The 17,026-nt window shown below is 43.4% G+C and overlaps 1 protein-coding gene across 1 annotated transcript in view; it reads right to left on the bottom strand.

Annotated features, from left to right (window-relative positions):
- Positions 1–1,547: 1,547 nt before the first annotated feature.
- Positions 1,548–17,026, bottom strand: part of ATRN (attractin) — a 180,860-nt gene continuing 165,381 nt past the window's right edge. The window contains exons 28-29 of the mRNA XM_047771508.1: positions 11,136–11,250; positions 1,548–5,920 (exon numbers count right to left, since the gene is read on the bottom strand). Coding sequence (XP_047627464.1) covers positions 5,796–5,920; positions 11,136–11,250 — 240 coding nt within the window. The 3' untranslated portion in view covers positions 1,548–5,795. The remainder of the gene's footprint in view (positions 5,921–11,135; positions 11,251–17,026) is intronic.

Below are 17,026 nucleotides of genomic sequence, written 5' to 3'. Positions count from 1 at the left end.
AAGACAATAAGGCTCGCCCGCTGACATAGGTGGAAAACTAAGTTTCTCAAAAAATAATTTCCATTTTGTGTTGCTGAGTGGGGATTGTTCCATGGATGACTTAGTCTTTTCTGTTATTCACTTGTTATTTGGTTTTCCTCAGTCTTTCCTGATTATTTACTCATTATTCTTATTTTCCATTCTTATTTTCCTGTGGTGATTTGTGATTTAACAAAATTACAACAATAATATAATAAGAATTTCATCCTAAAGGACTTTTCCCTATTTAAATCCAACTTAATTAAAACACAGTGTTTATCTACTAACTAGTTATACAGTAAACTTTAGAGTTAGGATTTTAATGAGGTCCATAGAAGTTAGACGTATCTTATTCTTGATCAAAAGAAACCCAGCTGTGAATTTTGTCCTTGATTGTAGAAACTTTTAGTGGTAGCAGCTAAGTTGATTTGTATGTTCTCACACTGTCTCTCTGCCAAGGACACTTTGAAGATAGACACTAGTCTGAAGACAGGATTTTTGTGTCTGTAACTTCTTTAGCTTGTGGGAACTGGCTGGCCATAAGATGGTTTGTGCTGGGTCTCCTCTTTCCCATATGATATGCTGTGTCTGTTTGTCCTTGAACTGTACTCATTAAATTTATTTAAGTTGAAGATTTTAGAATGTAATGTATTGCTACCGTACCATGTGATCAAAAAACAAAGCCTAATAGTTAACCAATGTACTATTAACACTATGATGTAATCTGTAGTGAAAAACTGTCTATATAATCAACCACTTATGCTAATAAAATTTGAGCAGTCCAGTGCCCTGAAAGAAGGGACAAAGAGGCTGTCTCCATGTGTACATTTGCCAACGTGTGTCCCTCTCCTACTGGGAAGAAGTGTACACTCCCTGGCCGCCAGAGCTGGCCTCCAGCAGAGAACTAAACCTATCAGCATGCCTGAGGATTAGCAGAAGCCTCCGGGAGGAGGAACCCTGAAGGACCAAGAGCAGCTGGTAAGGCACCGGCACTGGGGTGATGGTGGCTGGACAGACTGACCCGCATACCAGTCTCTGTCCCCCACACTGGTGTGTCGAGGGCAACACGTGGGAGAGTCCCCCTCACAAGCTGTGCAGGGCTCCTCCCACACACGGTGCCCAGGCTGCTGGCTGACACCTCAGTCACGGACTGCCAGTGCTTTCTCGGAGGCAGTCTGAAAACGTCTTAAAACATTTTTTCCTTTTCTCACAGTTCCTGTTGTGGCGCAGTGGAAGCGAACCCAACTAGGAACCATGAGGTTGCGGGTTCCATCCCTGGCCTTGCTCAGTGGGGTAAGGATCTGGTGGTGTCGTGAGCTGTGGTGTAGGTTACAGATGCGGCTTATATCTGGCGTGGCTGTGGCATAGGCCGGTGGGTACAGCTCCAATTCAACCCCTAGCCTGGGAACCTTCGTATGCCCTAAAAAGCAAAAAAAATTAAAACAATTTTTTTTTCCTTTTTCTTAAGGTTCTAATGACCAAATTGTAAAAATAAGTGAAACAAAATCAAACACTAGGAACAAAACCCACATTTTTATCAGATCTACTTTTATTTCATAAGGAAGTTTGTATTATAGTATTTACTTTTGTTTATATACAAGTTCTTCACATTTGTGTTTTAAAATGCACAGACCTCCCTTAATTCTCTTGTTCCTGCTTAAATTAGCTGTTATTTTACAATACAAAAAATACCAAAAAATTGCAGTCCTAAATGTATGTATAACACCCACAATCCCCAGCAATGAAATAGTTTACAATACTTACTCCATATTTACATGAGTGCAATAGATGCTAAATTATACATATTAACAAACTAAGCTTGAATCCAAAACAAAAAACCCCAAAACAAAACTGTAAATAACTATAAAACAAAAACATTTCCAGAGCCAGAATTAGTTCAACAAAACAGGCTTCACTAGTGTTTAGAATGCTTTGTGCACAAATTCAGTTACTAAAAGTCGATTCCATTATTGCCTTTGAAAGAGAAGGCGCCAGTTTTCCTCTCTGCTCCAGACCATCTCCCTGCAGGCGAGCGTGTTTATGAATTTGGACAACTTGGGAAATGTCTCTTGGTGGGCGTGGCTGTCTATGAACCATCACGGTGGTTTTTATGGTTTGAGCCATAAAAACGGCTGTATGGTTTTGAGCCATTTGGTAAACTGGGTAAACATTTCAGACTGAGAGCCGGTGCATAGCCCGAGGCAGGCAGACTCTGCTTTCCTGGGTTTGTCCTCAGGTGGCCAATTCTCACAGAAACCACAAGGAAAGGTCTCCTGGGTTGACAGGTTTGAGGAGCTGGATTCTGCTGTAATTCTGAAGAGCTGTTCTTCCACCTTGGACGCTGCCCTAGCATTAGCTTAGGTTGTTAGTAAGTGCTTAGTGAATATTTGTTGAATGAATGGATGAAACCTAAGGATCAAAGGTGTTCATGAAAATGATACCACCACCCAAGGAAGTGACTCGCTCCCACCTCCTCTCTAAATACATTCTATTACATCGAAGGAGCAAGATTTGCACTGAAAGGTAAAATGTGTTCTTCCATCTGCCCCAGATTTCCCGGGACATCTCCAATCTCGCACCTCACACCTCACCCACAGATGCTGCCGTATTTTCCTTTTGCCAGCAGTCCTTGTCCCGGGCTGCTTTCCTCCAGGTCAGCTCAGGGGAGCATGGGCTGCCTTCTCCCCCCATCTCCTCCCACATTTAGAGGTGATCCCCACAGGGAAGCATGGACTTCTCCCCAAACTGTGGGGAAGGGCAGAAGGAAAGGGTGAGGGTCTCCATGGGGAAACAGGAGCTGATTAACAACAAAGCGGCCACCCACTCCCGCTCCCAGTTTTCAGTAAACTATGGTCCTGGGAAATGGTTGTTAAAAATTTAGACAAAAACCACAACAAAATGCAGCCTGGAAAACCCCTTTTTGGAAAATCTGCTATCTATAGGTATAGTCTTTGAATCTAAAGACTAAGAGAAACATTTCTCAGGGTGACATTGGTCCTCCCTGGCAACCCACAACACCAAGAGGCCGACCGGGAGATTCACCACGCACTTGCAGAGCCAATGCTGGGGACAGAGATGTTCCTGCTGCCACCGTCTCTTTCCACACTGCCTGCATACGTGCACTGACAGATGGTCCTGCTTTAAAAGTTATCCGATTGGTCCCAGGTGTGCTTGACACACGGGCACAGGGGGATGCCTTTCTTGGCTTTGTGACCACCGTATCAGGGCATAATGAGAGGAATTCTCTGAATGTGGATATCCAGCGTGTGGCACGAACACATATTAGGTGAAACTCAGATACCATTACGTTTAATAAAAATACGTTAAGATATTTTTCTGTTTTATGTACACTCCGAATGTCTGGGCATTCAGACACTACTGTATAGTTTATGTACAAGTGCAATATCGATGTTTTCGTAACTATTTTAATTTACATACAGGCTCTCGCATGACATGCAGGCATTTCTCTGAAGTTCCAGATGACTTCCTCTTGGTAAGTGGCTCTGAGCTGAGTGCCATTCTCCTGCTGCTCCCTTCTTCTGGCCTGAGCCTGGAGGAAGCCGTTTACTACTGGCTGCAAAGGAAAAGCAGGTGGATCCAGCTGTTTCTCCACTATTGGAGCAGAATGAAACTTCACTTGCTCCTTCCTTTCTTTTAAAAAATAAAATTATCTTTTAGAAAAAAGAAAATAACCAGGTAGTTATGGGACACGGTGCATATCATTTCAAGGCATGGGACTACGGTAGGGAAGAGGCTTCTTTGCTAAGGAAACACTAATCCTTTAACAAACAAGGACGTCCCTTGTGGGAGGGTCCCCCTCCAGTGGCCTTGTGGTAACTACAGGGGTGAAAGGCCTGTCCCTTGGTAGGCTCTCCGTGGGTGCTGTGATCTGGAGCAGGGATGTGGGGCGCTTTTAAGAGGAGGAGTCTTTTCTAGGACTTTCTGCTCTCTAACAGTGATGTGAAAAAGCAGCATTTTGAGAGGCAAGTCTCAAAGTAGAGGTGTTTTGTGCATCAGACAGTGTTTTATGGTTCAACATCCTTGAAAACCTCTTTCCAGGCCCTTCTTCATGGGAGCGGAGCTAGTGCTGTGGGAGTGAGAAGGCTCCCTCTCTGGGCTCTGCATGTACAGGTGGGGTGCTGCAGTGTTTGCTCTTTTGAGTATTCACTTCTCCAAATTCACAGACTCGAGCACTGCTGTCTAAAGGTCTATCCCGGCAGGGCAACGCCAGAGGGCCCAGGTTCTGAAGCAGAAGAGAGGTCTTGGGAGGCTGCTGCGTAACACCAGAGGACAGAGCACCATGGACAGGGACGACGCGACATCCAGGCAGGGCGCTGAGGAGAAGGGCAGGGACTGCCCGACCCCCCTTACATTTGGTCCCTTTCCGTTTGGCATAGTTTCCCCTCCTTGTCCATTTTCCCCATGTGCTTTTCATCCTTGTCCGCGTTCACTGCCCTCCCACAGCCACCGCCTGGAGGAAAGAGGGCAAACGGCTCCAGGTCCTTTTCCAGGCTTTGACAACAGGAGTCCGAGCCTCTCCTGGCATGTGACTCGACCTGCAGCCCTAGAGTGACCCGCCAGCTCAAGCAGGCTACAGGAACAGAGTCGCCTGCTGATTCAGGGGTCCCAAGTACCGTCGTGCTCTTTTCTGTTCAAGGGGGACACGTAACATGAACAAGTCCCTTCTCCTATGGTACCCTGGCAGGAGTGGCCAGAAGGGCTGAAGCAAACGTCAGGCCTAGAATGACCAGGCGCAGGGAGGGCCTGCGGGAACATGCCTTATTTAGGGTCCTTTTTGACAACCATGAAAACAGGAGCTTTCGCAGTCACGTCACTTCTGCTTTCCTCTCAATCGTGCTGCTACGTTAAATGTTTCTTGGGGTGAGAGAATTCTTCCCTGGCTGCAAATTAGATTTTAGAAAAAGAGCAGATTGCCAATGATAGCCATTTAAGTTTTATAACAATGTCAGAATGCAAAAACTTATGCTTACTAACCTTCCAATTGCTAGATCTACTTAAAGTCTAGGCACTTAGTGTGTGTGTGTGTCTGTGAGGAGAGGGGGAGGGGGGGAGGGGGAGGGAGAGAGAGAGGAGAAAGAGAACTTCAAATGGATTAAGACTAATCGAGTTGCTACAGAAAACTACCCATTACATCGGTTTACATTCTAAGTAACATTGTTGACCCTGACATTGAAAATAGCCCCCTTCTATCTTATGATTCAAAAGAATGGACCATTATTAATTCTCAGCTAGAAAAAAGCTACTCCCTGGAAGAGAGATATTTGCCTAAATCGTGCAAGAATAAATAGCACATCTTTTAAAAAAGATAGCAGGCTTCAGATGAAAACAAGTTACTTCATCTGACTAATTTTTAAAAGACCACGTTCAAGAATGACTGATGACAAAGGTCTACTCGTAAACACGACATCTTTTGTGTTCTGCACAGTTGACACAATCCCAAGAACAGTCTTCCACAAGTGAACCTGAGTGTGATCCTAGCTCTCTCACTTGCTCTGCACCAGCCTCCTCCTCCAACAACTGGGTCGCCCCTGGACCTGGAACTAAATCAGTTATTTCCTATGTGAAAGTAAAAGGTTAGATGCTGGAGCACAGATGGGAGAAACCGTCAAAGAAAGCTTGTGAACATGCAGATGAGGTGGATGTTTTGAGGGTTTCCAGTCTTCTGCCCCGCACAGAGTCTCCCTGCCTGCTCCCTCCCTGCAGACGGCTCTGGCTCGCCGCACCTCGCTCGCTCACGGAGAGTCCTGGCCCCAGCATCAAATGCAGGTCCCAGGCTGCGCAGGGGGCTGCTGCTTCCGGTTCCTTACTGCTCCCGACTTCTCTTTGTACACTATTGGCATCTGCTGAGAAATGTCCACCAGGGCGCTGGCCACTGCGAGACCTTGGGGGAACCGATGGAGAGAACACATGTTATAGGAGCAGCTTGTTTCTATTTTAAAAATAATTTTAAAAATTTCTTTTTACATTCCCATGGTACAATGGAAAAGTCATCTTCTTCTTCTTTTTTTTTTCCTTTTTCCTTTTTATGACCACACTTGCAACATATGGAAATTGCCTGGCTAGGGGTTGAATCAGAGCTGCAGCTGCAGCCTACGCCACAGCCATGGCTACACCAGATCCAACCCACATCTGTGACCCACACCGCAGCTTGCAGCAGAGACTACATCAGGTTCTTAACCTGCTAAGCCACAACGGAACGCCTAGACCTACCTAGACAGGAAACGTCTTACTTCCAACCTGTGTCTTCCTCCATCAGAGTAAGTACTTTCATTGGTTTGTATATATTCTTTCAGGGTTTATTTGTACAAATGCAAATACATGTTCGCCCCCCTCCCCACCACATTTACATGAAAATAGTACCTTACTTTTCAGAAGACCGACCAAGCAAAGTGCTCTGCTTGGTGGCAGGAACATTTAAATAAGACTGCAGACTTGCTTTTAAGCACTAACTTTCTCCTGTCCGCCTCCAAATGGGTGTCAAGGAAAAGCAGCACTCTTTACAATGAAATTATTCATTCCACATAGGCCAGCCAGCACTAGTTATTTTGCTGTCTACACCATGATAAGGGGTAGGACAGACTCCAGGGCCACACTCTGGAATAAGCAAGGTTCTTTAACCTCCCTGTGCCTTAGCTTCCTCATTTGTAAATGGGGCACAGCACAGAGCTCATGTGATGCGTCAATGAGTGAACTGTTGAAGTCTTAGAATGGTACCTGGCTCATCACCCTACCACCTCCCCTACCATCTTTGCTTTAGGGACTGGTGGGTCCGTTCTCCTTTTTGTATTAGTAACTGATTAGTCCGTTCTCCTTTTTGTATTGGTAACTGATTAACCTGATGTTCATTAGGGAAGGCGAGTCCGGGTGGAGCTGATTCCTATGTGCGGGAAAAGGACAGACAGGCTCAGAGCCCAGCTGAGGCCCCCAGAAGCCACGTTAAAGGAGCTTCTTACTCCCTCTCGCTGAGCCTATAAAAAGGTGGTGGTGGTGGGGTAGCTTTTAAGTGCCAGGTAGTACCTGGCATGCAGTGGGGAATCCCACTAGTGACCACTGTTATAGCAAAGACAGAGCCAGGTGCTTTGAGAGTCCAGAGAAGGACACCATCTAAAACGGGGGGTAGGGGTTCCTGTGGTGGTTCAGTGGTAGCGAACCCGACTAGTATCCATTAGGACACAGGTTCAATCTCCGGCCTCACTTGGTGGGTTAAGGATCTGGCATTGCCATGAGCTGTGGTGTAGGTTGCAGATTTGGCTTAGATATGACATTGCTGTGGCTGTGGTGTAGGCCGGCAGCTACAGCTGTGACTGAACCCCTAGCCTGGGGACTTCCATATGCTACAGGGGTAGCCCTAAAATAAAGGGAAAATAAAAATAAAAGTGGGGGGGTATATCCTAGTCACATCAATCAGACAAGAAAAAGAAGTAAGGGGCATCCAAATTGGAAGGGAAGAAGTAAAACCGTCACTATGTGCATATGACAGGATGCTATTTATATTAGAACTAATAAATGAATTCAGTAAAGTTGCAGGATACAAGATTAATATATAGAAATCTGTTGCTTTTCTAAGTACCAATAATGAGAAAGCAAGAAAACAACCTCGTTTAAAATCACATCAAAAAGGATGGGATACCTAGGAATAAACTTAACCAAAGAAGTGAAAGATTTATACTCTAAAAACTGTGAAACTTTTATGAAGGAATGTGAAAATCATACAAAGAAATGGAAGGATATCCTGTGTACTTGGATTGGCATAATATTGTTAGAATGTCCATACTACCCAAAGCAATTTACAGATTTAATGCAATCCCTATCAAAATAACCATGACATTTTCCACAGAACTAGAACAAGTAAGCCTAAAATTTATATGGAGCTATGAAAGATCTGAATTCCAAAGCAATCTCAAGAAAAAAGAATAAAGCTGGAGGTATCATGCTTCCTCACTTAAGACTGTATTAAAAAGATACAGTGGAGTTGCCGTTGTCACACAGTGGAAACAAATCTGACTAGGAACCATGAGGTTGCGGGTACGACCCCTGGCCTTCCTCAGTGGGTTAAGGATCCGGCGTTGCCGTGAGCTGTGGTGTAGGTCACAGACGCGGCTCGGATCTGGCGTTGCTGTGGATGTGGCGTAGGCCGGGAGCTATAGCTCTGATTAGACCCCTAGCTTAGGAATCTCCATGTGCTGCGGGTGCAACCCTAAAAAGACAAAAGACACACACACACACACACACACACACACAAAATCTACAGTAATCAAAACAGCATGATACTCTCACAAAAACAGACACATAGATCAGCAGAACAGAATAGCCCTGAATGATCCCATGCATTTATAGTCAATAAATCTATGACAAAGGAGGCAAGAGTGGAGAAAAGTCTCTTTAATAAGTGATGCTGGGAAAACTGGACAGTTTATGTAAGAGAATGAGATTAGAACATTTCCTTACATCATATGCATAAGAACCTAAATATAAGACCTGAAACCATACAACTCCTAGAAGAGAACACAGGCCGAACACTCTTTGACAATAAGCCATAGCAATATTTTTTTTGGGGATCTGTCTCATAAGGCAAAAGAAATAAAAGCAAAAACAAACAAATGTGACTTAATCAAACTTAAAAGCTTTTGCACAGCAAAGGCAACCTCAACAAAATGAAAAGACAACCTACTGAATGGGAGAAAATATTTGCAAATGATATGACTGATAAGGGGTTAATATCCAAAATATATAAACAGCTCATACTTCCCAATATTAAAAAAAAAAAAAAAAGCCCCAAATCTACCCGATCAAACAATGGGCAAAGACCTGAACAGACATTTTTTCAAAGACTGTATACAGACGGCCAGCAGGCACATGAAAAGTTGTTCAACATCACTAATCATAAGGAAAATGCAAATCGAAACCACAAAGAGCTATCATCTCACATCTGTCAAAACAGCTATCATCAAAAAGACCACAGGTAACAAATGTTGGTGAGGATGTGGTGAAAGATTACATATACATACATATATATATATATATATATATATATATATATATATATATATAATTTTTTTTTTTTTTTGGCTACCCTGCTGCCTACAGAGTTCCTGGGCGAGGGATCAGATCTGAGCTGCAGTTTCAGCAATGCCGGATCCTTATTAACCCACTGTGCTGGGCCAGGGATCCAACCTGCAACCTAGCGCTCCAGAGATGCTGCTGATCCCGATGCACCACAGCAGAACTCCAGGATGGGGTGAAAAGGGAACCCTTGTATATTGTTGGTGGGACTATATATTGGCGAAGCTACTGTGGAAAACAGTATGAAGATTCCTCAACTAAAAGTAGAACTAAGTAGGATTCAGCAAATCCACCTCTGGGTATTTATGCGAAGAAAAAGAAAATACCAATCAGAAAAGTTACATGCACCCTAATGTTGTTCATAGCAGCATTATTTAAAACAGCCAAGCTATGGAAGCAACCCAAGTGTCCATTAACAGATGAATGGATAATGAAGATGTGTGTGTGTGTGTGTGTGTGTGCGCGCGCGCACCGCGTCCCCACATGGGGCACCACAGACCTAGACCTTCTGAAAGCTCTGGAACTCAGGGCCTGAGCAAGGATTCTGGGACATGCTTTCCTCATAGTCACAAGGCTTTCTTTTTGGCTCAGGCAACCTTGACTGGCAGAATCACCTCAACTGAAAGTTGTCTAAAGCACTCATACTGACTGAGGCATCCTCCATGATTAATCAAGACACTTCGAAGCTGTATTCGTATTTTCTTCGTGTTCAACAATAAAAGAATGTTTATCTAAATTAGGAGTCATGTATTGGATGGAATAGTGTAAAGATGGGTAAAATATAATGTAACCTATAAAAATGTTTATGTTACATGAAAAAAGAAGAATAAAAATTAAACAATCATTGCAACTAAGTTGCTAATAAAAGCTGGAAAGGAACAGTGAAAATTGGTGGGTGTTGGATGGCAGACCTGTGAGTAAATTTTCAAAAACTTCCTTTAGAATGTTATAGTTGTTTGTGCCTTATACTTTTTGTGTGTGTGTCTTTTCAAGGCTGCACCTGCAGCATATGGACGTTCCCAGCCTAGGGGTCTAATCAGAGATACAGCTGCTGGCCTGAACCACAGCCACAAAAACGCCAGATCTGAGGCGCATCCGCGACCTACACCACAGCTCATGGCAACGCCGGATCCTTAACCCATTGAGCGAGGCCAGGGATCCAACCTGCAACCTCATGGTTCCTAGTTGGATTTGTTTCCGCTGCGCCATGAGGGGAACTCCTGTGCCTTATACTTAGAGTGAAAAAGCAAAAGAAATGCAGTAGTGCTAGAAATGCCGATTGGAGAAGCACTAGCTTGGAGGAGCTCGCTGGAAGCCATGAGTGAAGGTAAGATGACTGAGAGAAAGCAAATGGAGTGAAGAGAGAGAAAGCCTACATCTAGGGGCAGAGCAAGGCAAGAGGCAGGAAAGGAGCAGCACAGCCACTGGGGACTGGAAACCCTGGTGGCAAAGGAAGGTGTGTCCAGAAGCAGCAATACCACGGGGGGCTGAGTGGGCTGGTGCAGTGAGGAGGGCTCTAGACTTTTCTCAGGAAGGAAAGACGGATTAAGGAATACAGGGGTGATGGGATCATCTCACTGAATCCTCACAACTGACACGACACAGGCACTACAGGCATACGTTTTATTGCGCCTCATGGGTACTGTTTCTGTTTTCTGTTTCTTTTTTTTTTAAACAAAAGGTTTATGGCACCCTGCTTCATTCGATAAGTTGGCATTTTTAAGCAATAAAGCATTTTAAAATCAAGGACGTACACTGTCTTTTTTAGATACAATGCTATTATACAATTAATAGACTACAGTATAATGTAACATAATTATAGTCACTGGAAAATCAAAAAATTCGTGTGACTTGCTTTATTGTGATATTGGCTTCACTGCGGTTTTCTGGAACTGAACCTGCAATATCTCTGAGGTCTACCTGAATTCAATATTGCCATGATTACTATGATAACTACGTTCTTGATGAAAGGGAAGGAGACCTCACACAACTGAAACGGAAACTGCATTTGTCACTGAACTTCATTTACTCACCTGACTGCCCAGGAGGAGGGATTCCACCAAGGCCACGGGGGAGCCTCACAAACACAGAGAGGACAGCTGCTTTGTTTCCAAAACAGGGCTCCAGGGCAATGGGCTTGGGAACAGTCTGGTGGAAGAAAACAAAGAATTACCTAAAGCAGTGTTTCCTAGGAAACAAACACCTTCTCCGCCTTTAGATGTGATTTTTTTAAAAAAGATGCCATATATATGTATGTGTGTGTGTATATACAATTGTATGTATATGTGTGTGTGTGTATTTTTTTTTGCTGTGCCCACTGCCTGTGGAAGTTCCTGGCCTAGGGATTGAACCCAAGCCACAGCAGTGACAAGGCAAGATCCCTAACCTACTGAACCACAGGGGAACTCCCCCCCATTATTTGTTTTTATTGCTGTGAAACAAATCACCAACAGCACCTAGGTATTATCTCAATTTTGTGGGTCACTAGTCCAGCTGAGAGCTCTGCAGGGCTCTCTGCTTAGGGACATACACCTTACTCATGTCTTCCATCAGTTCTGGAAAAATTCCCAGCTCTATCTCAAAAAGGTCGCAAGGGCCTCAGCTCTCATCTTCAGAAGGTGGAAGTCAAGTTGTCAGCTGGGCTTCACTCTTCTTCCCAGGAAGCACTGGGGAAGAACTTGCTTCAAAACTTATTCAGGTTGTTGGCAGAATCCAGTTCCTTGCTGCTTGAGGTCTGAGGTCCCCATTTCCTGGCTGGCAGCCAGCCAGGGGCCACGCTCTTCTCTCAGAGGCCACTCACATACTTCCCCATGCAGCTCCGCCTGCTTCAAACCGTGACGAAGCTCAAGTCTTCATGCTTCCTCTTCTGCCACCCCCCAGAGAAAGCTCTCCCTACATCTTAACGTCAACTGCCCTCAGACTTTCACCACTTTTGCAAAATCGCTTCAGAGCAGAACCTGGAGTAGGGTTTGAAGAACCATGAGACAAGAGTCTTGGAGGCCATCTTTAGAATTGTGCCTATTATATCTCCAAATATGTCATCAATTTCTTCACATCGGTTGATGAAAATCATTTCCTGAACCACTCTAGCTATAGCACAGGGAAATGACTAGAGTGAAATGACAGAAGGGGGTCAACCAGTCACAAGGCAACTGTAACAATCCAGGTGGAAGATGACAGTGGCCCAGATCAAGGTGGTAGGTAGAGTGGTGGAGGTGGTGCACAGTGGTCAGGAAATATTTTTGAAGAGAAAGCCAAAAAGATTTGCTGACGGACTGGCTGTCCAGTGAGGATGAGAGCAAGGCTGAGTCAAGGATGCTTTTGGCTTGGCCTGAGCGACTTGGATGATGGCAGTGAAATGTACCAGGTTGGGGAAGTTATGCCAGAGGAGGAGGTGTGGGGAACAACACCTAGAGCTCGGTTTTGGACAGTGTTAAATTTACGATGCCTGTTAAGATATCCAACTGGGAACACTGAGCAAGTAACGTGATACATGAGCTGGACCCTCACAGGAGACATTTGAGGGGGAGCTCATGGTATTTAAATCCACGATAGATACGATCACTGCCAGGGTCTGGATGTTTGTATACTCCCACAGTTTATGTTAAATTTTAACCCCCAAAGTGACAGTATTTTGAGGTGGGGGCTTTGGGAGGTGATTTGGTCATGAGGGCAGAGCCCTCATGAATGGGATTAGTGCCCTTAGAAAAGAGACCCTGAGAGCGCCTTCACCCCTTCTCCCATGTAAGATTATAGCTGAAGGCATCATCCATGAACCAGAAAGCGAGTCTTTACCAGACACCTAATCTGCCAGCACCTTGATCTTGACTTTCCCAGCCTCCAAAACTGTGAGAAATAAATTCCTGTTGTCTGTAAGCCACCCAGTCTCTGGTATTTTGTTATAGCAGCCTGAACAGACTAAGACAATCACCAAAGGTGTAAGGTATAAAAGACGTGAGAAGAGGCACAAAGACTGAGCCTGTGAATGTTAAAAGCTGCTGGGAGACAAGGGGGTTGAACAAAGAACACAGAGCAAGAACGGCCAGAAGCTGAGTGTGTGGTATCCTGAGGACAAAGTCAAAAACATGTTTTGAGGAGCAGCCAACTGTGCCACACACTGCTGAAAGATGACACAGGGAGGGCGCCTCTCATTTCTGGCTGTGCTTGAGGCATGTGGAAGTTCCTGGGCCAGGGATTGAGCCTATGCCACCACAACCATGCTTGGAGTTGTGGCAGTGACAAGGCTGGATCCTTAACCCGCTACACCACAAGAAAATTCCGGCCTTTTTTTCAAGGCCGCACCTGTGTCACATGTAAGTTCCTGGGCTAGTGGTCAAATCGGAGCTGCAGCCACAGCCACAGCAACACTGGATCCAAGCCCCATCTGTGACCTATGCTGCAGCTTGCGGCAACACTGGATCCTTCACACACTGAGCGAGGCCAGGGATCAAACCCACATCCTCATGGACACTATGTCTGGTTCTTAACCCACTGAACTACAACTCCCCTGTCTATTCTTCTTAATCCCACAGACTATTACTATTTTGTCAGGACCATATTTGCTTAGATTTACACACATGTTTATCATTGCGGTTAGTCACCATCCCTTTTTATTCCACCCCCCCCCCCCCGTAAATTTCCTCCTTTCTAACACATCCTTTAGACATTTCTTTTGTATGGGTCTGCTGGTGGCAAATGCTCAGCTGTTCCCATAATCTGAAGATATCTTTATTTCGTCCTTGTTCTTGGAAGGTGGTTCCTGGGCACACTATTCCAGGTTGGCAGTTCTCTTTCAATGCTTTGAAGACATTCTTCTCTGTCGTAACTTCTGAGAAGTCAGATGTCACTCAGTCATTCCTTTGTAGGTGACTTTTTCTTTTTTCCCCAGTTATTTAATGTGGTAAAATGCACAAAACATAAAATTTACCATCTTAACCATTCTTACGTACACAGTTCAGTGGTATTAAGAACATCTATAGTGTCTACAACCATCACCAGAATCAATTTCCAGAACTCCTTCATCTTGGAAAATTGAAACTACACCCATTAAACAGTAACTCGCCCTTCCTCTTCCCAGACCCTGGCAACTACCATTCTAACTTCTGCCTTTACAAATTTGACTATTCAAGGTACGTCATAAAAGTGAAATCATAAAGTGTTGGTCTTTTTGTGACTGGCTTATTTCACTTAGCATAATGTCTTCAAGGTTCACTTATGTTTATCGACATGGGTCATTTCTTTGTTCAGACTTTCTTTCCTTAAGGCTGAGTAATATTCCGCTGCATGTATACACTACACTTTGTTTATCCATTCATATGTCTATGGACACGTGGGCTGCTTCCAACTTCTAGCTACTGTGAATAAAGCTACTATGTACATGGGTGTGCACATATACCTTCAAGACTCTGCTTTTGATTCTTTTGGGTACACACCCAGAAATGGAATTGCAGGATCATCTAATAATTCTATTTTTCTTTTCTGAGGAAGAGAAATACATTTTTTTTTTTTTTTTCACAGCAGCTGCATCATTTTCATTCCTACTAACAGTATACAAGGGTTCCAGTTTCACCACATGGTAGTGATCTTTTTGTGCTCTGGCTAATTTTTGTATTGCTAGTTCTTTTTTTTTTTTTCCCCACTATACAGCAAGGGGATCAAGTTATCCTTACATGTATACATTACAATTACATTTTTTCCCCCACCCTTTGTTCTGTTGCAACATGAGTATCTAGACAAAGTTCTCAATGCTATTCAGCAGGATCTCCTTGTAAATCTATTCTAAGTTGTGTCTGATAAGCCCAAGCTCCCGATCCCTCCCACTCCCTCCCCTTCCCATCAGGCAGCCACAAGTCTTTTCTCCAAGTCCATGATTTTCTTTTCTGAGATGTTCATTTGTGCGGGATATTAGATTCCAGTTATAAGTGATATCATATGGTATTTGTCTTTGTCTTTCTGGCTCATTTCACTCAGTAGGAGATTCTCTAGTTCCATCCATGTTGCTGCAAATGGCATTATGTCATTCTTTTTTATGGCTGAGTAGTATTCCATTGTGTGTATATATCACACCTTCCGAATCCAATCCTCTGTCGATGGACATTTGGGTTGTTTCCATGTCCTGGCTATTGTGAATAGTGCTGCAATGAACATGCGAGTGCATGTGTCTCTTTTAAGTAGAGTTTTGTCCAGATAGATGCCCAAGAGTGGGACTGCGGGGTCATATGGAAGTTCTATGTATAGATTTCTTAGGTATCTCCAAACTGTTCTCCATAGTGGCTGTACCAGTTTCCATTCCCACCAACAGTGCAGGAGGGTTCCCTTTTCTCCACACCCCCTCTAGCACTTGTTATTTGTGGATTTATTAATGATGGCCATTCTGACTGGTGTGAGGTGGTATCTCACGGTAGTTTTGATTTGCATTTCTCTTATAACCAGAGATGTTGAGCATTTTTTCATGTGTTTGTTGGCCATCTGTATATCTTCTTTGGAGAAATGTCTATTCAGGTCTTTTGCCCATTTTTCCATTGATTGATTGGCTTTTTTGCTGTTGGGTTATATAAGTTGTTTATATATTCTAGAGATTACGCCCTTGTCGGTTGCATCATTTGAAACTATTTTCTCCCATTCTGAAAGTTGTCTTTTTGTTTTCTTTTGGGTTTCCTTTGCTGTGCAAAAGCTTTTCAGTTTGATTAGGTCCCATGGGTTTATTTTTGCTCTAATTTCTATTGCTTTGGGAGACTGACCTGAGAAAATATTCATGATGTTGATGTCAGAGAGTGTTTTGCCTATGTTTTCTTCTAGGAGTTTGATGGTGTCCTGTCGTATATTTAAGTCTTTCAGCCATTTGGAGTTTATTTTTGTGCATGGTGTGAGGGTGTGTTCTAGTTTCATTGCTTTGCATGCAGCTGTCCAGGTTTCCCAGCAATGCTTGCTGAATAGACTTTCTTTTTCCCATTTGATGTTCTTGCCTCCCTTGTCAAAGATTAATTGACCATAGGTGTCAGGGTTTATTTCCGGGTTCTCTATTCTGTTCCATTGGTCTGTCTGTCTGTTTTGATACCAGTACCACACTGTTTTGATGACTGTGGCTTTGTAGTATTTCTTGAAGTCTGGGAGAGTTATGCCTCCTGCTTGGTTTTTGTTTCTCAGGATTGCTTTGGCGATTCTGGGTCTTTTGTGGTTCCATATAAATGTTTGGATTGTTTGTTCTAGTTCTGTGAAAAATGTCAGGGGTAATTTGATATGGATTGCATTGAATCTGTAGATTGCTTTGGGTAGTATGGCCATTTTTACACTATTGATTTTTCCAATCCAGGAACATGGAATATCTTTCCATTTCTTTACATCTTCTTTGATTTCTTTGATTAAAGTTTTATAGTTCTCGGCCTATAGGTCCTTTACCTCTTTGGTCAGGTGTATTCCGAGGTATTTGATTTTGTGAAGTGCAATTTTAAAAGGTATCGTATTTTTGTATTCCTTTTCTAATATTTCATTGCTGGTATACAGAAATGCAACTGACTTCTGAATGTTAATCTTATAGCCTGCTACTTTGCTGAATTTATTAATCAGTTCAAGTAGTTTTTGGGTTGAGTCCTTAGGGTTTTCTATGTATAGTATCATGTCGTCTGCATACAGTGACAGTTTTATCTCTTCTTTGCTCTGGCTAATTTTTAAGATGTTCTCTGTCTTTGGAGTTCTTCAGTTTCACTAAGATAAATCCAACTGTAGTTTTCTTTCTCTCCTGCCTTCCCTCTGCTTTCTCTCCTTACTCCTGCTTATGATACATTTGTTAGAATATGTATAATCAAGTCTTTCATCAGTTATGGAAAATTCTCAGCTATTATCTCTTTAAATACGGCCTCTCCTCCCTTCATTTGTTCTGGGACTGTGATTTATTTATGTATATGTATATATGTGTGTATATATA

This window comes from Phacochoerus africanus, chromosome 3, assembly GCF_016906955.1.
Source record: "Phacochoerus africanus isolate WHEZ1 chromosome 3, ROS_Pafr_v1, whole genome shotgun sequence".
Lineage (NCBI taxonomy): Eukaryota > Metazoa > Chordata > Mammalia > Artiodactyla > Suidae > Phacochoerus > Phacochoerus africanus.
The sequence above is the reverse complement of the archived record's forward strand: the minus strand, read 5'-3'. Positions and strand labels throughout refer to the sequence as shown.